Here is a 24,037-nt window from a genome sequence, read left to right on the forward strand (position 1 = left end):
CACTGCACATCGGGGACAGAGGAAGGGGCCTGACAGTGACCTGTCCTGAGTGGGCGGTGTGCATGCACCCCCAGCAGGGCTCCCGGCTTTGTTCAGACTCAGACCGCGCTGGACGCCAGCCCAGAAGGGAAACCCGCAGCTTCTCCAGGCTCCTGATCCAACGTCGGCCAAGCACGCTGCCCCCTCCTTCTTGATGGGCACCAAGGAGCAGGCACTGGGTCTGCTGGCTCCATGAGCCACGTGGCTGGGGTGACTGCTCAGGGACCGTGGCTGCGCCCGCCCTTGCCATCCTGGGGTCCTGCTGGGGCTGGAGCCTGAACAGCAGGTGGTCTTCGGGGAGGCCTGGTGAGCTGGCAGGAGGGCCCGCCTGCCCGTCTCCACCAGCTCCAGCCGGAGGCGGGTGAGACGGCCACACCGCCGTGTCGGGATGTGTTAGCAGCTGCCCAGCCGTCGCAGCAGTGGTGAGCGAGGGTTAGGCGTGGAAGAGACGTGGAGACTCCGTGTGGTCGCAACATCCCCCCCCCACCCCCACGCCAGCTGCAGCGGGGCACGTGCGGCAGTGTCTGGAGACACGCGGACTGGTCAGGGCCGGGTGGGGGCTGTCTGGTGGGGGGAGCAGGCAGTGCCGCTCAGCACGCTGGGACGCTGAGCACGGCTCCCCCAGATGGCAGCGACACGGGGCAAAACTGTGCTCACGAGATGGGTGACCAATGCTGGGCCCACGGGCACCGCTCCCACTGCTAGAGCAGACACGCGGACTGTGCTGGGCCCCCGACGGGGTGTCTCAGACACAGATGAATGACGACAGTCCTCCAGGGCCACCATGTGCCAAGCTACCTGATCCCCGACAGCAGGCCAGAGAACGACGGTGACAGGCAGACACGGCGTAGGTCCTCCCGCAGGCTCCAAGACTGGGGGCGCGGGCACCCTGGGACCACCCCTGCTCTGCACACCTCAGAGGTACCTCTAACTGCTGCCCCAAGGGGAGGCGGCGCGCCAGCTGAGGCTGGGTCCCGGCCCTCGGCTTGCCCGCACTGCAGGAGCCCCCAAACCCGTGGCCTTTCATGTTGGCCTATTCTAGCCCCAAACGCAGCCCCTGACCGCACCCTCCCAGAAGGGCCTCTGGGAACAGGAATGTCAGCGCAAAGCCAGAAGCTGGGCCTGCCTCCCACCCGCTGGGACCCCTTGCGGACCGGGGTAACGGGGGTGGGAAAGCTCAAGGCCCCAGGGAGCAGCCATCCGGGAAAGCCCAAAGCCCAGTGTCCCACAGACACAGCCACAGGCAGCAGCAGCTCTGTGCACGTGGGGACAGGCGTGGTCCTTCCTCCCACCAGGGGAATGTGCCAGCCTTCCAGCTCCTGTGCTGGGAGGACCAGGGCTACCCACAGTGCCTGTGTCCCCTGAGACCTGGCCTCTGCGAGGGGGGAAGGTCTGGTCAGACACTCACCTCGGCTTCTCCAGGGCGCCGGGAGCCTGTCTACGCCGCGATCTGGAGATGGACAGTTGGGGGCAGCGGCAGAGAATCCCAGAACCTCAGGACGGCCCCACCCCCTCGCCATGCTTTCCCACAGGCAGAGCAGCCCTGGGGCACCCCTCCTGGGATGGGGACACTGTGAGAAAGCTAGCCCCAAACTGGGGAACGTCCACCATGCTGGAAGCTTCTGCTTCTTTTCCCACTTGATCCCTCCGGGGTTCTGTGGGGCAGTCACTGATGTCATGAGATGTGAACAGGGTCCCCCAAGAACTGTTAACCCGGCACGTCCGAACGTGACCTGGTTTGAAGACGGACTCAAGGTGAGGACAAGATGAGATCACGGATAAGGGTAGGCCCCGAAGCCCCCCAGTGTCCTTGAAAGACACAGAGACACAGGAACGGGCCACAGGGATGAGACCGAGATGGCCGAGTGCCACAGCCACAAGGCCAGGGACCGCCAGAAGCTGGAACAGACGAGGAGGGACCCCCTTCCCCAAACAAATTTCAGAGAGAGTATGGCCCTATGTCTGGACTTCTGTTCCCCAGAACCACGAGGGGACAACAGGACACTGTCTGCTGACAGACTGATGGGCTCACTCTGTCTGGGTCAGATGCTCTGGTCTCCACTCTGTGCCTCACGGGCGTGACTGGGACAAGTTGTGGCCTTGGGTCCCGCCTTTGCCATCACTGGCCAAGTAAATGGTGTTTGGCCTCAGGCTCCTGCTCTGTATGACAGGCTGTCCTGCGTGGGGCCCCGGGGCCTTGGGGCTGTCCCACCTGGTGAGTGGGCTGTGTGTGGCCGGTGCCCTTAACGGGCTTGGGCAGAAAGCACCGCGATGGGTCTCCTGCTCTAGCCAGAGCCCAGCACGCTAGGAGGGGGGCTTTCTGCAGCCGGCTCGTGGGCTCCTCTCTCCCATCCCCGCCCCCCCCCCAGAGGGACGTGTCCGGCAGGCGGTGCTGTCCTGTCTCTGCCTGGTGTCCGGGCAAGAACCCGGGTTTGGGAGGCTGGTCGGTGCTTCTTCACCGGGCCGGCGTCTGCCCCTGGGACCCTCTTGCAGACCCTCGGAGGAATGGGCTCCTTGGCCTCAAGGTCTACTTCGAATCTCAAATCCCAGTTGCAGAGGGGCCTCTCCCCACTGAGCAGGCTGCGAGAGACCTCTGAGAAACCAGTGTGCCCAGCACAGGCCTCCAGGGCTGCCATGGCCCAGGGCACGGGCAGGCGGAGGGCTGCGGCGGGAGAGCCCCGACTTGGCTTTCAGGCTGGATGGCAGGAGCAAAGCACGTGATCGCCAGTCTGTCCCGATTCCGGGCGCTGACTTAGTGCAGGTGCGCGAGGGCCCAGGGGAAAGGCCTCTAGTAAAAGTGACCAAAGAATGGGGCACCCAGGGGCTCAGTAGGTTGAGTATCAGACTCATGATTTCGGCTCAGATCCTGATCTCAGGGTCGTGGCATGGGGCCGGGCAACAGGCACTGCGCTCGGGGGGAGCCTGCTGGGAATTCGCCCTCTGCCCCTCTCCCGCACACATTTCCTTTCTCAAACAAATCTAAAAAAATTATCAAAGAACGACCACAGGGGAAAACCACCACGCCAGTCCCGATGGCCCCTTCACGACAAGTCTTCCCTCCGTAGCCCTGTGACCTGATGCTCCAGACACTGCCCAGGGCCCTGCCCGACCCCTCCCTGGTCCTGGGACCCAGCTGCCCCGAGCAGAGAACCGAACCCCAGCCTTGCACGGTCCCCGCTGCAGTGCCCTGCGGCCGTGGCAGGACCCCGACCCTGGGGAAATGGGCCCTGAAGTCTCCGTCGGGGGAGGCCAGGCCCGGGAGCACAAAGAGAAGCGACAGGCCACTCGGTGCTGCTCACTGCAAGGGCTCGCCCTTCCCGCCCTGCCATCTCCCACACGTCCCCTGCTCGAGATGCCCCTATCATGCTGGGACAGTGCCCGGGCCTATGAGATAATCAAGGCCGGGTTTGGGAGCCTCCGCCCACCGTGCAAACCACACCCATGTCCCCCAGCATTTGGGGGCCAACGTCCCGGCAGCGGGGTGAACCCGTGCGAGCTGCTGCAGGGCTCGGGCTTGGCTCATGGAGACTCTGCCTGCCACGACCTCCCTCAGCAGAGGACATCCTGCTCAGACGCGGCGTGGGAGGCGGACAGCACTCCGCGGGCCATTTTATCTGTACGAGGGGCGGTCCACGAGGGGCGGTCCGCACTGAAACCGCTCTCCCACCCATGCCGCGGCCCGAGCAGAACCACAAGGTCCCTTTGTGCATCCTCTGGGAGGGACCTGGGCAGAGGGACGCGCCTTCAGCACCCCACTCCCACCTCTGGTCTAAGAAACGCCTACTTGGCTTTGGGAACGGCCCGACCTCGGGGCCATGGTCTCTGTGGGGCGACACACAGAAGGAATCCACAGACCGAAAGGACAAAGGCAGGTGTAGGCCGCGGGCGTGTAGGGGACTCTAGTGCCTCCGCCCGCCCTGCCTGCCTGCTCGTCGGACGCCTGCCCTGCTTTGTATGGGAGCCACTGGGTCTGAAACGCTGGCCTGAGCTCCATCCCCTCCTGAAAATGCTGGGAGCGAATCCAGGCACCTTGCGTGGCGCCAGGCCCGCATGCCCGACACCGAGGGCGGCCTCCCACCCCCGGCCGCAGGGCAGCTGAGCCGCGCCCACACCAAGATCCCAGCCTGGGGCCATGCAGAGCTGCCCCTTTGTCTCCCTAGCTCTGTGCCTTCTTCCAGCACCCCCACCCCGCCCTCAGTCCTGGTCTGGGCTGGCGCCCCATCTGCCTGTCTGTAATTCTCCTGTTTCTGCGCTGTCTGGTGCCCCCGTCCCAGAGCTGAGCCCGGCCAGCAGGGCCAAGTCCTTGTCAGGGCTTTGCACTGAGTCACACTGGGGGCCTCAGATTTCCAGTGAAGGGCAGAGGGAAGAACAAGGGCAGACAGCTCACGGGTCTCGAGGGAATGAGACCAGCTGAGGCCTGGGGGCTGACCATAGGTGAGCTGGACTCAGACCCCCTCTGCAGCTCTTGGGTCCCCCGGGTGCTCGGTGGGCTGGGGCAGAACACTGGCACTCAGAGCCTAGGGGAGCAGGGCATGTGGGGTCTGTGCTGTGACACCACCCAGCCGGGGACAGCCAAGCAGTCTAGCCGAGCCCCTGCACCAAGGATCCAGGCCCTCCCGCCAGCCATCAGCAAGGGGACCCAGGAAGACGGGCAGGATGCCCGAGGGAAGAAGAGTCAGACCACAGACTCCTTGGAGGAGAAGGGGGTCCACTTTACAACCATGTGTCCCCCAGAAGGGGAGGCATTCATCTGGGAACACACACAGCTCTTGGAGAAAACCAGGAGGCAGAATTCTGCAGACGCCGCACTGTATCCCGAGTTCAGAAAGGAACTGCTTAAGGGGCCGGGGCGGGGAGAGGTGTTTTCAACAGCATCAACATCATAAACACATTAGGTATTCCAGCCCAACAAAAGCTCTTTGCTTTTCAGACCAAAATGTGTTTTTACAAAAGTCAGGTCACCCCCTCCACGTTCCTCATCTGCCTGTGGCTAATCAGAGCAGCCAAGCGAATCCCCTCCGGAGCAGATCTATCAGAGGTCTCCCAGCCGCACAGTCTGGCCCGCTGGGTCCCGCCCGGCCTGTCTCACGATGCTGCACAGGGAAGCCCTGACCAGGTCCTCAGAACTCAAGGAATAAGGAAAAAGATACGGTCCTATCAAGGAGATGCTGGACCCTGGAGTCCTGGGGTGCGGTGGGAGCCCCAGAGCAGCAGCGGCCCCGACTGGGGGCCGCTCCCACCCCCCAGCACTGCCTGGTCGGCGCCCCTGAGGCCGGGAGGGTACTAAGGATCTCCTGGGTGATCGGAGACGGGCTCCCGGGAGGAGGTCTGGCCCCCAAAGCAGTGACCCACCTGCTCCAGAAAGGGGTCTGGAAATCAGGTGTTGATCGTAGCTCGTGGGTGCTGGGTTCTCGTGAGGGGCAGGGGCCACGTGAGAAGCCTTCACTCCCGGGCCGTGTCCGCTAAAGATGGTCTGCCTCAGTTACCCGACTCTCCCTGCCATGTTACTAGGCCGACACAGACCAGCACGTGGGCTTCTCTCTGGCCCCAGAGATGGCCCACGGGCACCCAATTCTCCTGAATCACAAACATCCCCCCTGCATGGGCCATGGTCTGTGGACGCTGGGTTCCTGTAAAGTGGGGTGCCCTGCGTGGCCGCTACAGGAAGGGAGCAGGGGCGCTGAGAACGGCAAGAATGGGTTTCTGGGTATCACAGGCAGAAGCCTGTAGGACACGGCAGACACGGGGCCGTTCCGGGGTTTCTACCCACTCGACTCATAGCTAACCTGCACGTGAAGAGTGGGGGCTGGGGGGGAAGACGCCCACAGAGGCCTGAGAAGCTTGCGCATGAGGGGCAGCCCTGGGCTGGCCTGCGACCATGGGTGGCACAGACCCGGCCCTAGCCCCGGCTCTCCCACTGACCCCGAGACTCGGTGAAGCAGGCGACCAGCACCCCACTAAGCCGGAGGCACAGGTGCTGCCTTCCGGCACCCCAGGGCTTGGAGAGCGCTTGGACACGGAGCGAGGCCACCACAGAGGCCGTGGGGCACCAGCCGGGCCTCTGTGTGTCCTCTGCGTGCACGTAGCTGTGCGTCCCCGTGGTGACCCGCTCTGAAGGACCACCCTGCGGGGCACTGGTCTGTGAGATCAGCTAGAGACCACCCCGCCGGGGAAACCGTGTACGTCCCTCCCCAGCACGGAGACGACACGCTGCCACCAAGCACATGGCGTGGGCGACCTAGAGGGTCAGACGGTGGTGGCCCACAGCAGGAAGGGTCAGCAGGCAAGATGCTGGGGCTGGGGGAGGTCCTATACCCTCCCTGGCAGACAGCCACCCCCACCGAACGTGCACGTGGGATGTGGGCCCCCGTGTGTGATTGTCTTGGTAACAGTTCCACCCCCTCACTCTCCGTGTGCCAGGCGCAGCCCTGAGGCCCCTCTGCAAATGGCCATGTCCCCATCCTACGCCCGCCCTCGCAGGTGGGTAGGAGAGTGGGGTTCGGAGGGGCCAGGGTGGGTCTGTTTCTCCCCATCACTCAGGATTTAACTCGCTGCTCAGTCTCCATAAGGACGTCAGTGCCTGTTGCCGGACAGCATGACCGGCTCAAGTGAAACCGTGCGTGCTGGAGTGCCGAACCTTCCGGGCAGGGGCACTTAGGGACGGGGATCCCGGGCTTGCACTCACCCTTCCCGATCTGGATGAAGCCCAGCAGAATGATCAAGGCCAGCGCCAGGAGCTTGGCCGCGGCGAAGGCATCCTGGACCCGGGTGGCGGCCTTCACGCTGTAGCAGTTCACGGCCGTGAGCAGCACTGTGGACAGAGGGCAACAGTGAGTGACACGGGACAGGGCCTCAGGGGACACCGGCACCCCCAGGAAGGGGAGCCCAGAGCCTCTGCAGTTCCCAGCTTCTAGGCCTGGTTCTGCTCTGGGCTCTCCAAGTTCAAGGCCAGAGGCTGAGAACAGGCTTCTTGACTCCCAGAACAGCTACAGTCCCACCCACCCTTGGGTTATCACAGAGATTTTATTTATTTATTTGAGAGAGAGAAAAAGAGAGAGAGAGAGAGAGCAGGAGCAGGGGGAGCGGCAGAAGGAGAGGGCTCCCCACTGCCTGACGCGGAACTCAATCCTGGGACCCTGGGATCACGACTTGAGCCCAAGGCAGACGCTTTACCGACTGAGCCCCCCAGGAACCCCTGTGCCACAAAGAACTTTTAATGAATGAATCTCAACCCCCTGCCAGCCTCTGCCCACAGCCCCGCCCCACCCCTGCTGCACCTGTGGCACATCTGGGGCCCTATCTTCAGAGTGCAGGTTACAGACACAATCCTACCTTCCTACAGGCTCCTCCCACCATTTCAGCCCAACTTAGGTGCCCACACAGTCCACCTCGCCTACCCAAGGTGGGAAACCCACACAGTCCACCTCGCCTACCCAAGGTGGGAAACCCTTTCTGCAGACAGAACCTTCTAGAATCCCACAGAGGAAACAGGTAAGTGAGGTACAGTTAGCATAAATTCATATGACAAACCACGTGCTGGGACCGTGGGGGGCCATTCTGACACATGAAATGGAGACTGAAGGAGAGGCCAGGCCAATGGAGGGGGTCAGCAAGAGGCAATACATCAGCAGACCCAGCTGGGGATTTTACCCGCATGTGCTGAAAACTGGAAATCACACCCATCACAGTGGGTCGCCCGACTGGGACAGGAGAGGAGGTGGTACTGGGGTCGGGGGGCACAGGCGGGCGGCTAAGCCCGGCTCTACCGATATGCCCAGATGTGCACAAGCAGGCCCTGCCTGGCTCCCGGGAGACCCCTGGCCCTGACCCGAAGCGGAGGCATCTGTGTGGTGAGACAGCGGGTGTGTGGGAGACGCAGGAAGGGTGCAGGGAGCTCGGGAGCTGGCCGTCGTCGTGGCCACTTCCCATGGAGCCAAACTGCATTAAGACAAAGGCAACAAATCCCCAACACTCAGGCCTTCCGGCACAATAGTGGTGGCTGGCACGCTCGGCCGCTCTGCTGCGGGAGGGAGGACGCCCGGGGTGCACGGGGTGGAGGGGTGAGCTCGCTGGGCTGCATCCTCCCGAAGCCGCTCGAGGTGACCTGCCAGGGAGCTTTCATACCAGGAAACCCGCAAGGGCGCGGAGCGGGGCCCTTCTTTCCTGGAGGCTGGTCCTGTGACTTTAACCCGCAGGGCCTGGACCTCGGAAGGGCCCCTCCGCGAGCCCCCCACACCCACTGCTTCTCCAAGGGCTGCAGTTAAGGTTAAGAAGCGCCGGAAAGGTCTGCACATCTTTTCTCTTCCCAACACAGAACCCGCCCAGGACTGGCAGACCCCAGGGGGCTTCTTCCCCAACTACAGTGAACCGGTAAATTTTACAGTTAGAGCAATTAAGGCCCAAAGAAATAAACCCGCCCTAATGAGTGGGTAAGATCCAACAGCTCAGGTAGAAGAGAACAGGAGCTGTCCCAGGCGCTTCACCCTGCCATCTGCTCTTTGCTCCAGGAAATTAACTGGCGCCTTAATAGCGCCCCTCCCCCCAGCCTCGTTCCTCACCGCCCGGGCTCTGGCTGATTCAACGGCCACCGACACGGTGCTTCTCGCTGACGCTGAGCGGAGTCCAGCACCAGCCACTGCCGTTCCAGAGCTGACACACTCAGGAGTGCCCTGAGCTGGGCAGGGCAGCGAAGAGCAGTGGTGTTTGAGCCCGGCGTGGACCCTGGAGGAGCCCCGGGTTCCCGGGCCGTGGTCTGCACCCGCCCCTCCCAGGCCCTGTAGTAAAAGGAGCTGCCACAGGGAGGTGGGGCTCCAGACTCAGTGTCCACACCACAGGGGTGAAGGAGGAGCTGAGCCTGGCCAGGAAAGGCTTCAAGTGTGCATGCGGCAGACGGCCCGGGGGACCTTCAGTGTGGCCCCAGGAGTGTTCGGTCCAGGCTCTCAGAACCAGCAGGGAGATGGCTGTCCTGTACCAGCCACGTCAGCACTGCCATTCTCCACACAGAAGAGAAAACGGAGGCTCAGAGTGGCCCCCTGCCCCCAACATGGTGGGGGCAGACCTAGGACAGAGACCGAGGTCTCTGCGGTCTATCTGGCAGCCCCACGGTCATCACTGTGGAGGGCAGGGGGAGAAGCAGCGGGACTCCCGTGTCCTCGGATTCCAGGGGAGCGCTCAGTCCTGTGCTCATGGATTCCTCTGGCCACACGGCTGGGATCCGGCATGGAAGGGCCTGGGAGGGCAAGCCCAGGCTGGGGCCGTGCCTTCCTGCCACCGGATTCCCGGAGCCTCAGCACAGCGAGAGAGCGGGGCCGGGGTTTTCTGAGACAGCGTCACATTTCCTTACGGGGGGAGTGTGCCAGTACTGGCGCAGAGGCCCGGCCCCCCTCGCCAGGCACAGGTGGCCAGCACTCTGCGCAGATGCAGATGCACTTCGGGCAGGAGGCGGCCCACAGCCGGCAGCATCACTCCCCCATTCACCCCCATTCATGCCCCAGGGAGGCAGGGCCGGTGGGGGAGGTGTGGCCCAGCAGCACGGGGAGGCAGTGCTCTGGGAAGGCCGGACACCCTGCCCCACGCGGCTCCTGGCAAGCTGGTCTCCTGGCAGCGGCACGTGGGCACAGCTCTGGATAGCCCTGCACGCCACCCCTGCTCTTCTGGGGTCTTCCCACCCCTTTCCCCATTTCACAGGGGACAAATCCGGCTCCAGGAAGTAAAACAGGCTTGCCCGGAGCTCCCGGCTCGCAGTCAGTCCTACCACGTTGCCCGCTACTGCTGTGCTGGTCTCGGCGGTCACCGTGGCAGGACAGAGGCCCAGGGTCCCTCCCCTTGCACGCCACTGCCCCTCCATCAGGAATGCGTGGTGCCCACACCTGACCTTTCCCCAGCCGGCCCGGCAGGCGCGGAGAGCCTCTCTTCACACACACACACGCAGCTCTAGGTCACATTGAAAGCACCCAGGGCACCGACAGGCAAGGCAAGGTGGGCTGCAAGCGGGAGGGGAAGGGACCTGCTCACAGAACAAAGCTACCTTGTAACATCCATTTCTTTTATAAAAAGAAAAACTGAGTATCTGATGAAACTTTAAAGTTCCCTGACTTTCGCTGACAAATAAACAAATGCTTTAGTTTTCTCCATGGCGTTCCTCTCGTAAAAAGTTTCAAAACGAGACATAATCTGAAGTAAACACACGCATTCCTCAGGGACCCACGCTGCTGGCTGTGCATCTCAGCTGCTCTGCCTGAGGACCGGACACCTGCAGAAGGGGGGCTGCGGCCGGGTGTCTGGTGGGGATGCTGGGACCCTGGGTGTAAGGGGAGGACGTGCCAAGGGTCAGCAGTGTGGCCACTGTCCTCACGGACGCGCAGCCCTCCAGGGCCTGTGTCCCACAAGTGGGCAGCGGGAAGGCGGCCACAGGGCCCGGCCCCAGCAGGCCGGCCGACAGGGGCAGAGGTGCCGTTGGGAAGGCTCCCCACACGGGCACCCCCAGATAAGCGGGGCTGTGCTCGCGCGTGCTGGCAGCCAGGCCTGGGGAGATAAGGCAGCTCTGGGCAGTTGAGGACAGCCAGGAGCAGGCTGGGCCTGGCGGCCGGTCCGCGAACTGCACTGGGCCCTTGTCCTTCACGGGTGTGTCTATCCTGTCCTCGTCCTGCTGCGACACAGGCTACCTCGCTGGCCAGCAGGAGCACCAGCTCAACCTCAGCAAAGGAGCCAGGGTCTCGGTGGGGGGCTCCTCCTGCACCTCAACGGTGGGTAGCATTGCCCAGGGAGAGAAGGACGACCCCACAGCCGCACAGGACACCTGGTCACAGGGAGACGCTGGTGCGAGCTCCAGGCTCGCGGAGTAGGCGATGTCCGCTGCAATTCCTGCCTGCATACCCGGGGGTGCACATCCCCAGAGGGCCACTTGGGCCCTGGGCTCTGGCCCCCCAACCTGTTCTTCCCAGGGTCCCCTCAGGGAGCACTCCGGGACGCTCCCCGACCCCGAGTGTGGGGTGTCCTGCCACCGGTGGTGCTAGATGTGACTCGGGACACCCTGCATGCTCCCTGCTTCCCCGTCCTAGGTGGAGCCTCCAAGCTGCTGACGTCACAAAGGCACGGGGTTGGGGGCACAGAAGAAGGTGCCCTGAGAGGGGGCGGGGGCGCACATACTCTCCACCAGCCCACAGGTCACCAGCATCCTCTTGGCCTCTGCCTCTGGGAAGACCGTTACCAGGGCAGGACTCAGAGGCTCCCTCCCCCAGCCCAGCCCCACCTCCCACCTGACCTCTCACCTCTGGACGCCGCCCCAGGGACCCCATCACCTGTCAGAGCCCCGACTCCTGGACAGCAGCCTCGTGTTAAATGTACTCATTGGGCTGTTTCACCCAAGGGGGACAGCTGAAATGTAAGGGGAGCCTGTTTTCATTTAAAAACACCAAAACCAAACAAAATTTTCAATATAAAAATAAAAGAAGTAAAAAGAAAAAAAAAACACACCAAAATGAAACACAAAAAAGCCACACCAACTGACGGTAAAACGCTGAGGGCGGCAGCGGGCCCAGTGTCCCAGGCTGCGCTTCCTCGGGACCGTGTGGACCCTGGCACCAGAGTCAGCAAGGACCGTGGTTAACGAGAGGGTGCGTGAGCTCCAGCTGTGCACTGTGGGGTTCGCCGCCCTCTGAGCACCTGTGGGCAGGCCTAACCCTCCCCCTCCACTGGCTTGATGTCAAGCACACCAGGGGAAGGTCATGAGTAAGCCAGAGAGAACACTATCCCAACCCCCAGCCCCCCTCACCCCCACCCCCCCAGCACACGCAGGGGCCCAGAGCTTCACGGGGGCTGAGGGTGGGGGTCGTTTACCAGCACCTGGCCCCTGCCCCTCACAGGTGCACATGTCCTCTGAGCGAGCCCCCCTCCCAACAGGCCACCTGGGGGCCGCGATCACCTCCTCCTTCAGGTCCCGCCTTAACTCTGTCCGAGTCCCCAGGGTAGATAGCATCTCCCCCTCCCCGGACACCTGACGCCCTTGGCCCCTGAGGGCCTCGCGGGATGCGGGGGGCACCCTAGAGCTTCCGACTGGCCGGTCTGAGAGTCCGCATGCCTAACTCTGCCCTGGGACGCCAGGGCTGCAGGCCCAGAGATCCCCACAAAGACCCCACTTGCAGAACCGGAGGGCAATTTTGAGAAAAGGAATGCGCCTGACCCCAAACCAGCTGACAGGCCTACCTCAGCTCTGGAACGTGCCAGAACACGGAGCCAGTTGAGGTCGAGAGCCCTGCTCCAGACCCACCCAGGGCAGGGCCCGAGGCTCCCTCCGCCAAGAGGCCGCTGGCTGCGGGGGGAGAGGCCGACGCGGCCCCTCCACAGAGGCGGGGACTCCGGCTCTCAAGCCGCTCCCCCACATCGTGTCAACTCCCTGCTTCTCCGTGGAAAGAAACTGCTGACAGGCCTGCGTCCCGTTTTCAAATTCCCCAAGACCCGCCCTGGAACGGGCGTCTCCACATTTCCTCCCATTTTTAATCTGACCAAGGAGTTCACCAGGCCCTGGGGCGCGGGTGCCGGCACGCATCAGGAATGGGGCTGGCGAGCTCACGCCAAAACACACCAGTGAGGGGCAGGCTTAGTCAGCTCGGAAAGCTGCCAACCCCCCGAGACCTGGGGCGAGCAGGAGACCCCCGGCACACAGCGGCGTCTCACTTTTTCGGCTTTTCTAGGCACAATTCCCGGAGAACAGGGAGGTCCCTGGGGGCCCCTGCCGCCAGGACAGCCAGGACAGCCAGGAGGGCCCCCCCCCTTGGCTCTGAAGCGACGCCCGAGTGCTGACATGCTGCGGGGGGAGGGTGAAAGAACAGGCGAACTCACTGTCTAGCCCCCCACCAGCTGGTCACTGACGACTGTGAAGATCGGCTCAGGACAGACCAGGCTGTTGTGCGGGAAACTCGGTGCTTTGGGGTCCCCCCTGGGGGCCTGGAAACCCCCAGCCATCCACCCTGCACCTCTAGTCATTCTCCTGCAGAAGAAGACGGAGGGAAACGCGCTGTGGTCACAGCCTAAAGAGGGCAGGGAAGCATCTAGCCTCATCAGATAGTTGGGAGAATGGAGCTCAGAGAGGTTGTCTGACTCACTGGAAGTCACACGGCCCAGGGAGTGTGGAGAGGAGGCTCAGGTCTCCCCAGTCCCCCTCCTGTGTTCTGGAGCCCCGGCCAGGACTCGATCCTGCTCCCCAGCCCACGCCGCGCTCTGACCTTATAGCTCTGGGGAGCCTGGCCATCAGTCCTCCCAACCGGGTGATTCTGCGGCTTACCGAGGGGAGGGGGCACATCCCCCAGGGACCCTCCCCCCCACCTGCACACACGTGATGCCTGTGTACCGAGCGCCCTCCGAAGGGTAGGGGCCAGGTGGGTCGGGGGACGCCGGCCCGGGTCCGAAGCAGGCTGTCCCTCCAGCGTCTGCCGCTCCCTGGATGGAAGGTTTCTCATGCAGGCTGTGCTGGCATTGCAGGGACCGTGCCCAGGACAGGGGCAGCCAAGAGCGTCCTGGGTGGGTGCCCCCACGGCATGCCCCCCATCACATGACAGGGCCTGACCAGAGCTAGACAATGTGTTCACACACGTCTCCCTCCTCCCAGGTAAGGAGGCCGCAGGACAGGGCCCGGTGTGTACCCCCAGGCCTGACACCCCAGCGTGGGCTGTTCACGCAGGCCACATGCTGCTGAACCACAGCGAGGCTTCCCAAGCCCTCTCCCTTCATGTTCTGGAAACAGCTCCCTGTCAGGGACCCCCTTCCCTGATGACCAGGCCGGACACAGGTCCTCAAACTCCCTGTCTTCGCAGTGATGACTTCACCCATCCGCCGGGATGAAAGGCTCCTTAACCAAACTGCGGTTGGGACTCCCTTCCTCCCCAGACCCCCAACCCTGGTCCCCCTCAGGGCGAGCCAGCAGATGGCCTCCAGGTGTTGAGGGGGGACACCTGCTCTGCCCAGGCCCCATCCAGCCGTCCTCCCCCCACACCCATCCCAGGTCCTTGGGTCCTTTCCCTTAGCTCCAGGGGGTCTAAGATAATTGCAGGAGACACCCCCTATCCCAGGGCTGTGACACGAGGGTGCCCAGATTAGGGACAGCTCCAGCCAAGCCCCGTCTCTACCCACTGCTACACCTCAGAGGGCCACAGCTCCTGGGCCCCCAGCCGGTCCACTGTTCCCCCTACCAGGCGCAAGTGCCCTGTCCCGTTCGATGTCCAGACAGTTCCTCTGTCACTAGTCCCGGCAGTGAGGAGATAACCAACTCATACGCCCTCTGAGGCGTGACCCGCGCACCCCTGCTCTGCTCTGAGACACAGGTCCAGGGAAGCTAAGCACCCGCCCCAGGTCACACAGCCCAAGGGACACACAGTAGTCCGGAGACAGGGACAGGGCCTAGAGCCCCTCCCAGGCCTTCTGCAGCAGTCCAGGTAACTCAGGCAGGATATGAGCGTGTCTGTGCCCAGCGCCAAACCCCGTGCCAGCCCTGGCAGCAAACACTGACATGGACAAAGCATGAGGCTGGCCACAAGGTCACGGTGGACTTCAGGCCCGTTTCCCTGCAGTGGCCTCAGAGCTGGACTGGCCACGTTGTGAGCTCACAGACAACCATGGACAATCCGCCGGGTCTCAGTAGGGACAGACGCCAGCCAGCAGCTAAGGTCAGAGGAACTCAGAGCAGGATCAGGTTGCGAGCACCGTGCTCCAAGGGCCCAGAAGGGAGGTTGGTGCCCGTGCCTCACGCGGTGGGAGGGGCGGGCGTGGCCCCCAAAAATTCTCCCGCAGGGAGGGAGGGAGGTCCGCCTGGACAGGCATCTGGAGGGAAAGGGACCTCCCACACTGTGAGCCTCCCTAGGCACACGGGAGCTTGGAGGCCGGCTGGGAGGGCGCGGGACAAAGCCGTGTTGGGGACAAGTGTGCCCTGGGCAGCGCCGGCCAGCAATGCAGAGAGGGCCCAGGGAGGTCGCACCCCCAGCAGTCCCTGGGTCCCAGCACCTGCTGTGGGTCACAGAAGGCAAACAGGGACTGGCGATCCAGGTGGTCATGGGAAGGGGCACGTGCCGGGGGGGCAGCTGTGGGCCTCCCCTGCCCTAGAAGCTCCTGTGCAAGAGAAAGATCTGGATGGAAACAAGAAGGAAAGATAAAAGGCTCCCTGGCCAGCTGTGCATGGCGGGGGGGGTGGTCAGGCACCCCGGTCAGGATACAAGCACACCCCAAAGACTCCATGGGACAAACCTCAAGTCCCCACGTCTCCTTACCCTGGCTGACCGGATGCCTGGACCTGGCGACCGACACCACCCCAGGGTCCTGCCATCCGCCACTCCCGCCCAAGATGGGGCCCTGTGTCCCTACACACCATGACAAAAGACGGTTCAGCACGCACAGTGGGCTCTCAGCCCACCACTGCCTCAGTTTCCCTGGCCATACGAGAAGGATGGCAACACTCCTTTCAAAGGCTGGGGCAGGAACATGTGATGAGAGGCAGCCAGGAGATGCCAGATCCATTTCTGCCACCCTTGGGGGGGCAGGGGTGTGGGGATTATGCACACTTAGGAGTTAATACGCCTGGAACACATTTCTGGGCAGAGTCTGCACATTCCATCGGATTATCAAAGGGGTCCATGACCCAGAGAGAGAAGGGTTAGAAATGCCCACCCAGCATCTCACGCTTCCTTGAAGTCACACGCTCTTGTGAAGGACCTCACGGGGCTGAGCTCCAGTCCCGTGACCCAGCGTGACTTGTTCCAGTGGCCCGAGCACGTTCGTATCTGGCTGGGAAAGTGAGATTTCTGTGCTAATGACTGGGCCGTCGTCTGCACTTAGCTCACGGCTTGTGACTCCTTGGTCGCGAGCAACGTGCAAACACCCAGAAGCCTCACTGGTTGGGCAGAGATGGGCCCAGCCCTAGCGGTTGGCAGGCGTTCAGATGCCCGAGACCAGGCCATATAGTGGCAGACAAACTGTGTGGGTACCCCGTAGCCCCCGGAGTGGGCACCGCCTGGACCTGATGGAGGACAGCCGGTCAACCAGAAGACTGGGGGGTAGGCCCTGGGCTCCCCTCCCACTTTGATCATCACCCCAACTGACTTACCCTCACGTCGGCTGGCCCCAACCCATGGCCAGCCAAACCCGTCCCTGATCCATGCCCCTTGCCATCGGGACCTCCAATCTCCTGTCCCCAAGGGAGGAAGGGACTCCTTGTGGGCCAGGCATGTCACAGCTCAGACCCCAGCCCGAGAGGGAGACCCTGGCATTCACCCACCGCTCTTCCTGCCTTCTCTCCGTTCTCTCGCCCTCCGGCTCTTTGCTAGACTAGAAAACAACAAGTTCAAGGGCAGCTCAAGACATGAAAGGTGAGCAGCAGACAGAGGGTGGTGCTGGGAACAAAGGCAGCCACGTGTGCCGCGCTCGATCCGCACGCCGTGGCCGAGAGTTCCCACATTCACCGGGCAGAGCTGTGACCCATCCCCATCTCACGGATGTGGAAACTCTGCTGAGGCCCAAGCAGATTTCCCGAAGCAGACCAGGTCTGTTCCCACGCAGAGTTTAGGCTCTCCCTGACACCAGCTGGAAACCATCTTGGCTCACAGGTCCCCGGCGGAACACTCACCCTTGCCCCACATGGATTTGCCCAATCCACGGGCATGGTGGGGTAGGGGACCCTTGGCAACCCCCGTCTGTCTCCCACAAGAAGGCAGACGGAAGTGCCTTCCAGACCCTAGCCAGAAAGGGACCCAGAGCCACCAGCAGACCATGAGCTCTACATGCACGTGGCGGGTCCAAGTGGCGGCTGTCCCAGGGGGCTCAGTCACGCCCACACCCAATGGTGGGGGAGAGGGCAGAGGAGGGTAGGCGCCCAGCCGTCTGCAGCCACTGGCCTGACACCTGCGTCTGGAGTAGGAGTGACCTCGATACAGCAGCTGAGGCTGGCGAGAATCTGAACTCCAGTCTGAACGACTTCTGCCCGAAAATAAAAGCCCCCATCGTCTCAGGTCCAAGCAAACGCTACCAAGTTTTTGTTTAGGGAGAAGGTAAGCCTGGTCTCATGCCAGATCCCACACAGCCGTCAAGACTGACAGAGCAAGGGCGCCTGGGTGGCTCAGTGGGTTAAAACCTCTGCCTTCGGCTCAGGTTATGATCTCAGGGTCCTGGGATCGAGCCCCACATTGGGCTCTCTGCTCAGCAGGGAGTGGGCTTCCTCCTCTCTGCCTGCCTCTCTGCCTACTTGTGATCTGTCTATCAAATAAATAAATAAAATCTTAAAAAAAAAGAAAAAAAAAAAAAAAGACTGACAGAGCGAGTCTCTCTCACCGTTCCATGCACTGGGCAACACCAGAGCCACACGAGACGAGGGCCCCATGGTGGTCGTTGCGGTAAGACCTACAAGAAAAGGGCTTTATGCCCGCACATACTACCAGCAGGACCGCACCAAGCACCGAAGCCAACCTGTTCCTCAGCAGCACTTTTTAGGAAGCCAAAACTGTGCTGGGTTGTGTCCAGGACACTGAAAAGACCAACCAGCAAACCTGAGAACTTTGCTCGAGCGCCCACGACACAGCACCAAAGGGGCAGGCCACCAGGCCCTCCCACGGTGCACCATGGAGCCTGGGCCCGCACTGCTGCAGCGGGTGGGGGGCTCGAGGCGGAGAGTGGAGCAGAGTGTCCCTCCTCTCCTCGGGGAGAACTTCTAGAACCCAGCCGTTGTGGGATACTTGGAGGACACTCAGAAACTCTCTGTGGCTTTTCGCTGCCTCCTCAGAGGCCCTACAAGAGTGGGCCTGCCTCCCTGGACACCCAGAACCTTTCTCCCTGCTCAACTTAGAGCCGCCTGTGCCAGGCAGCTCCGAGTTCTGCGAGGCTTGGACTGGCCTCTCTTTCCAGACGGTGAGGCTCTGGACGGGTACTCACCCTGGCAGACAGGGAGTGCCCTTCTGTAACTGAAAGTCCTCTTTCCACCAGAGAGAGCCACCCATACCTACACACACTGGACACACTCCCAAGGCGGTTCAGGGAAGAAGAGCCCCAAAGACTGATGAGGACATGGAAAACCTCAGCCGCCCTCACGGCCCCCAGGGGCAGGGGCATCGTCGACAGGACTCCTGGCCAGGCCCAGCAGTGCCACAGTGACATGGGGGGGGGGCAGCACTGAGCTCACTGCAGTCCCTCTGTCATCTACTTAAACCTGAAAGTTTAAGAAGGGACTTTCTTTTAAAGACTGGAGAGAGGACAGGCCCTAAGAGACATTATCTGTTTCACCACAGACTGGGCCCACAAACGCTAAATCATATTGACACGTGATTATTATAATCGTATCAAGAAAAGTCATCCTGCCTTTAGAGGGTCTTTCCCTTTTCGGACCAATGTGTCATCCCATAAAACCCTCATCTCAAAGCTCCACCAGAAACCACAGGTCTTCCTGTCCTCGAGCAGATGGACCTCTTAGACTTGGACAAATGTTTTTGTGTTTTTTAAAGCCAAGATCCACATCCTGAGACGGCCCCCCAAAAGGCAAACAGTGCTCCTTCCCCCGCATGGCTGCTCTGTTCAGGGTCTCTCTGGAAAGCGTGCCATGTCAGGCAGCCAAGGGGAACCGCACTGGGTTTTGCCTTCTGGACTCAGCACTTCGTGAAGCGGGCCTGCCCCGCAGGACAGTGTGGCTCGTGCCGGACACTCGGCCCACACACTGCAGAATCCCCACGGCACCAGCAGCCACTGCCCATCAGAAGCCACTCCTAGTAAGCGCACAGTCCCCCAGTCTCGCGGCCAGGACCCCAACCCTGAACGTAGCCTGCGGGCTCTGGACCTGTGGGCACTTAAGAACATCCAGGAAACCCTCGCATTGGTGGCAGCTCTGAAAGCAGGATGCTTCCATCCGCAAGGCTCCCCAGAAGCCGGCCAAGGGGAGGCAGGCATAAAAGGCGCCAACAGCCAAGAAAGAGAAGAAAACCACATGATGTTTGGTACAAACGATTTTTTTCTGAAATCCCACAAGACAATGGGTTTTGCTGAGCACTCATTACCCCCCCCCCCCCCCCCCCCCCCCCCCCCCCGCACCGTATCCTCCGACACACCCAGACCATGCCCAAGGTGAGGAACTCGAGCAGGGCTGTTTTTCAGCACGGCTGCGGACCCCCAGGCCCACCCTGCACCCCCATCCCACACAAAGTGAACGCGCAGCCCGGACCCCGCGGTGGCTACTTCGAGGCCGCTGCCTACACGACCGTTGGCTGGGACGCGCCAGCCCTTGCCGACTCGGGACCGGCCGGTTTCCGGAGCAGGAATGAATGAGTTTCTCCCTCTAACTGCAGCGTCTGCTGGGCGGTCGGCCCCGGGGAGCGCGGACGGGACACGCGCGGACGCTCGCACGAGGCAGGGGAAGGGAGTCGTGAAGGGACTAGGTGAGGAAGTGGAACACGCCCCCCCCGCCCTCACCCCCACCACCCCCGCGGCTGGGGCAGGGGCCCCGCTGACTCACCGCCCCAGCCCCACGAGGACGTGTCCACGGACGGACGCGACCCACGTGGCTGGCCGGGCCCTGCCGCCCCCCGCCCCCGCGGGCCGTACTCACGCACGCAGAGGCAGGCCACGAGCTTGGCGGCCTCCTCGGGCACCGGGCAAGTGGGGAAGAGCGGCTTGAGCAGGTACGTGGCGAAGACGAGCGCCACGATGTACTGCGAGGACGGCCGGATGATGAGCAGCTCGATCCAGAGCTTGAGGAAGGCGGGCAGCGAGCCGTACACCTCGAGCATGTAGGCGTAGTCGCCGCCCGACTTGGTGATGGTGGTGCCCAGCTCCGCGTAGCAGAGCGCGCCCACGATGGAGAAGACCCCGCACACGGCCCACACCACCAGCGCCAGCCCCGGCGAGCCCGCCTCCTTGAGCACGCCGGTGGGCGTCACGAAGATGCCCGAGCCGATGATGGTGCCCACGATGATGGCCACGCCGTTGAAGAGCGTGATGCTCCGCTGCAGGGTCACGCCCTCCGCGCCGTCCGCGCGCCGCGTCGCCAGCATCCGCTCCCGCGCCTGCCGCTCCTCCTCCTCCGCCGCCGCGGCCGCCGCGGACGCGCGCCGCTTCGGGCCGGCGCCTGCCATGCCGCCGAGCCTCCGGCCGGGCCGACCACGAGGCGCGCGCCGCCGCCCAGCAAAGACCCGCTCCCTGCGCGGCTGCCGGCCGCTGCGTCAGGGCGCAGGCCCGCCGGCGCTTTTATATGCCAGCTCAGGCCCCGCCCCGCCCCGCCGGCGCAGGCCCCGCCCCGCGCCCCGCCGCCGTTGCCTGGCGGTTAGAGGGCGCAAGCCCCGCCCCCGCGGCGCCGGCGCGCACCTGCTGGTGCGGCGGCGGGGCTCCGCGACCCGGGCTGGGACCCGGGGTGCGGGCGGCTCCTACGGGGTCCGCCATGCGGAGGCGCTCAGGCCCGGTGGGGCGCGCGGGGCCGAAGTGATGTCCCCGCCCCTCTCGCCTCCACCCCGACCCGGTCTGCTCCTCCTGCGGACCCGGGCAGTACGAGGACGTTCAGAACCGGCCCTCTCGGGGAAGCTGGGAGTCCAGGAGGCCGCTGGGGTACTGAGTCACGGGCCAAGTTCCTTTCTGGGCCAATTGCCATTTTCTCCTAAGGGGACTCTCCCTGCCAAAGAGCAGCGTTCGGGGGCACAGCTCTGCAGGTAGGGAGCTAGAGATCTGCGTATGCGTAAGCTCACGGAGACTGACTGACGGGGGACTCCTGGAAGGACCCCCTGAGGACCCTGCCCCCAAGTCCAGCAGGCTGTAGGGTGCAGGGCCTTTGATCTTTACTTTACGAAGCTGAAAATGGGTGCAAGCTCTCCCAGTCACCGGTCACCCTGGGGCCTGGAAGCCGGAAAGGATCCAGAACTCTCGCTCATTATGCTGACACGGGTACAGGGAAAGAGCTGAGAGTCCCGTCCTCGGAGACAAGGCGCATCACTCTGGGCCTTCTACACCAGGCCCCCCAGTGGACCCCCAGCCGCAGCTGAATGTGAGCAGTGTTGGAACCAAATGAAATCCCGGCAGCCGAAGGGTCACCGCACAACTGCTAACAGGCAAGATGTTGTCTGACGTGGCCTACGGGAAACAAAAAACGATCTTGCTGTTCTTGCCCTTCAGCTGTCCTTCCAGAGCCGGAGGGCCCGGCTGCCGATGGCCCAGCAGACCTCCCCAGCCCATGGGAGCCCCCGGGCGCTGAGCTGAGGCCTCTCGTGCACATTGTGACTAGAGCCGTCTTATAGCTGAGAAGCAGGCTGGGCCGGGTTATGTAACTTGTCTGACAGGTGAGTGGGCTGGGACTGTCCTGCTGAGGACCCCGAGCCCCTCTGCCACCCTTCTTCCTGTGGGTTATTCACCTCTAGACGGGCGTTCGCCTTCTGTCCCAGTCACCCATGGTGGCAAAGGCGACCATCTCGGGATGGATGACAGCTTCTCAAGGAAGGCGAGGCCCCAAGCACCTCACCTGTGCTCACACGGCAGACACCTGCAAAGGTGTGTCCTCGGGGTCGGGCACTGCCCTGAACTCCGGGCACCTGACCTGGAGGGTGTCCTCCAACAAGAGAGCTGATCGATAACCGCACGTGGAGCTGTAAAGCGGCCGCTGTGATAAGCCGACCGGCGCTGCTGGCACCTGGAATGCTGGTCGGGAGGAAACAGACCGGTCTAGTGCAGCTTTCCCGGCATGAGAATTAATGGGGGAGGCACAGGGGGCTTGGGTGCGGGGCTCCGGAAAAGATGCGGGAGACCTTCATGAGCTGCGTTCCAGCACCCCGAGACCCCAGGGGCCCGCTGCTACGGTTGGTTTCCATATGATAATGTCCTCGATTTCTTCCTGCCAATGTGCTCCGGACAAGTTTGTGTCTCAGCTTGTTGAATGGTCTGAAAACCTCTGACCCCGCCCCCCCCTCTGAAATCAGACTCTAAAATCTTAGCCAAGAGTGCCATCTACTGGCAGTGTCCTTAAGGACCAATTTCTCCCACAGATTACCCAACAGCGGTCTTTTCAGGGCCAACCCGCGCTAGCTGCTCGTTTACTAAAAGCTGTGCCCTTTCTTCTCACGAGCGCTGGAGGGGAGGGTCTCTTGAACATATTTCTACAGAGGAAGGTTCTCGGGAGTTTCCACCAGAAGCCTTCAAGCCTTATGCCCTCTCCCTGGTCATCCCGCTTCTGGGAATTTCTCTTCGGAAGTAAGGACCGAGCTGTGTTTTGTCTCCGTGGCCGTTTATTATGGCTTTGGAACCTAATGGCCAGTATTGGAAAGAAACCAAACAGCTGACAGACCTGCTTTGGTAAATGTGGCCGTGTCCGCCAGTGACACACTGTGGAACCCTCGGACGTCAGGGTGTGAAAGAATCTTTCCCTGGCACAATCTAGCCTTGATTTATGGAAGACGGGGATGGGATGTAACATTCCAAAGCTGCATGGGGCGGACTCCTGACGTGCTCTGGCTGAGCTGGGTCTCCCCTTCTATTTCTCCGATATCTGGGAGACCTGCCGTTTTGGAGGAAGAGCTGTTGCTCTTTCTCAGGTAGGGGGTGTAACCAGGCCTCGAGGCCAGTGCCTCTTCTGGGGAGGAACATTTCCCAGGGCCTCTTGGAACAGGGAGGACTGGCTTCCAAGAAGCAGAACCGCCCTGGAGGGAAGCGGACACCGAGCTTCCGGGACAGCAGAGCCACACCTGTTGTGAGTCTTGGAAATTACGACCCCCTTTTAGGCGGCAGCCTCTCTCTCTCTCCTGTTTGGGATCCCAGAGGCCCTGGGGCCAATCTGGGGAGAAGAGAGCCTATCGCAAGCCCCCACCCCGCCCCAGCTGCTGGGAGATGGGCTGGACGTTGCGCTAATGTCGTAGCCACTAGGCATCGCTGCTTTCTTTCTGAGCGCCGTCCTGTCATCTCCAGAGTGGCCCTGAGGTTCAGGTTCTTGGTGGCAAGTTGTGGGGTGCAGGAAACGGGAAGTGGGGAGGAGCGGGGGAAGGGACAAAAGGAGCCAGAAGACTCAAACTGGGAGGTGTTGGTGTTGGTGATGGTGTGGTCGGCGGGGGACCTGAGTTCACAAGACCAGTAACTATGTGAGGTGATGGGTAGACTCGCCGTGGGGGCGCCTGCAGCATATACAAATGTCAAATCATTAGGGGGCACCTATCTCCATAAACTTGGGGGGACACGAAAGGGAGATTTCATGGCAGCAGCGTCATCCTTGGGCTTCCATGCAGGCCCCTGAACTCACTGCTGAGTCCCCCATCCGCAGGGCCACCAGCTCAAGGAATGGGGCAAATCCGGCCGCTCTCTGGGCCTGGGTTTCCCAGGCTCTAAGTGGGGATCATGGTTCCCACTACAGACGAGCACAGTGTCGTCACAGAAGAACTCCATCAGTAGTGATCACCAGCAGTGGTGATCGTGTCTATAAATGGCAAATTTGATGGCTTAAACTCCAATTTGGTGACAGCAGCTATCTCCTGGTATGCGCACAAGCGTGCGTGTTACCTACATTTTCTTCTATTTCCCTGTTGTTTCTAAACTTTCCACAGCGAGCGTACCCTTCTTCCACATTCTCAATCTCTCTCTCTCTTTTTGAAAGATTTATTTATTTATTTATTTGACAGAGATCACAAGCAGGCAGAGAGGCAGGCAGAGAGAGGGGGAAGCAGGCTCCCTGCTGAGCAGAGAGCCTGATGTGGGGCTCCATCCCAGGACCCTGAGGTCTTGACCTGAGCTGAAGGCAGAGGCTTTAACCCACTGAGCCACCAGGTGCCCCCGTTCTCAATCTCTTCAAAGTCCTCCCATCACGGAGCCCCAGGGTTGAAAGGAAACTCTCTGGGGCACACACATGAGCAATGTCTGAGTTCTGGCTCCCGTCCCACACCAAGCCTGGCTTGGGACTCCTCCCTGGGGAAGCTAGGAGTCTATGGGAGGTTGCCCTCCTGCTCCCCTAGCTTTGTCTCCGACTGTCCTTTGCCAACACACTCTGATTTTTCGGTCTTGGGGAAGAGAAGCGTGG

The 24,037-nt window shown here is 62.1% G+C and overlaps 1 protein-coding gene across 1 annotated transcript in view; it reads right to left on the reverse strand.

Annotated features, from left to right (window-relative positions):
- The window catches only part of LOC111152998 (solute carrier family 7 member 5), a 31,734-nt gene extending 11,602 nt beyond the window's left edge, over positions 1-20,132 (reverse strand). The window contains exons 1-2 of the mRNA XM_022511795.1: positions 19,607-20,132; positions 6,725-6,850 (exon numbers count right to left, since the gene is read on the reverse strand). Coding sequence (XP_022367503.1) covers positions 6,725-6,850; positions 19,607-20,132 — 652 coding nt within the window. The remainder of the gene's footprint in view (positions 1-6,724; positions 6,851-19,606) is intronic.
- Positions 20,133-24,037: the final 3,905 nt, after the last annotated feature.

The sequence above is a fragment of the Enhydra lutris genome, unplaced genomic scaffold, assembly GCF_002288905.1.
Source record: "Enhydra lutris kenyoni isolate GAN:26980312 unplaced genomic scaffold, ASM228890v2 scaffoldscaffold30, whole genome shotgun sequence".
Lineage (NCBI taxonomy): Eukaryota > Metazoa > Chordata > Mammalia > Carnivora > Mustelidae > Enhydra > Enhydra lutris.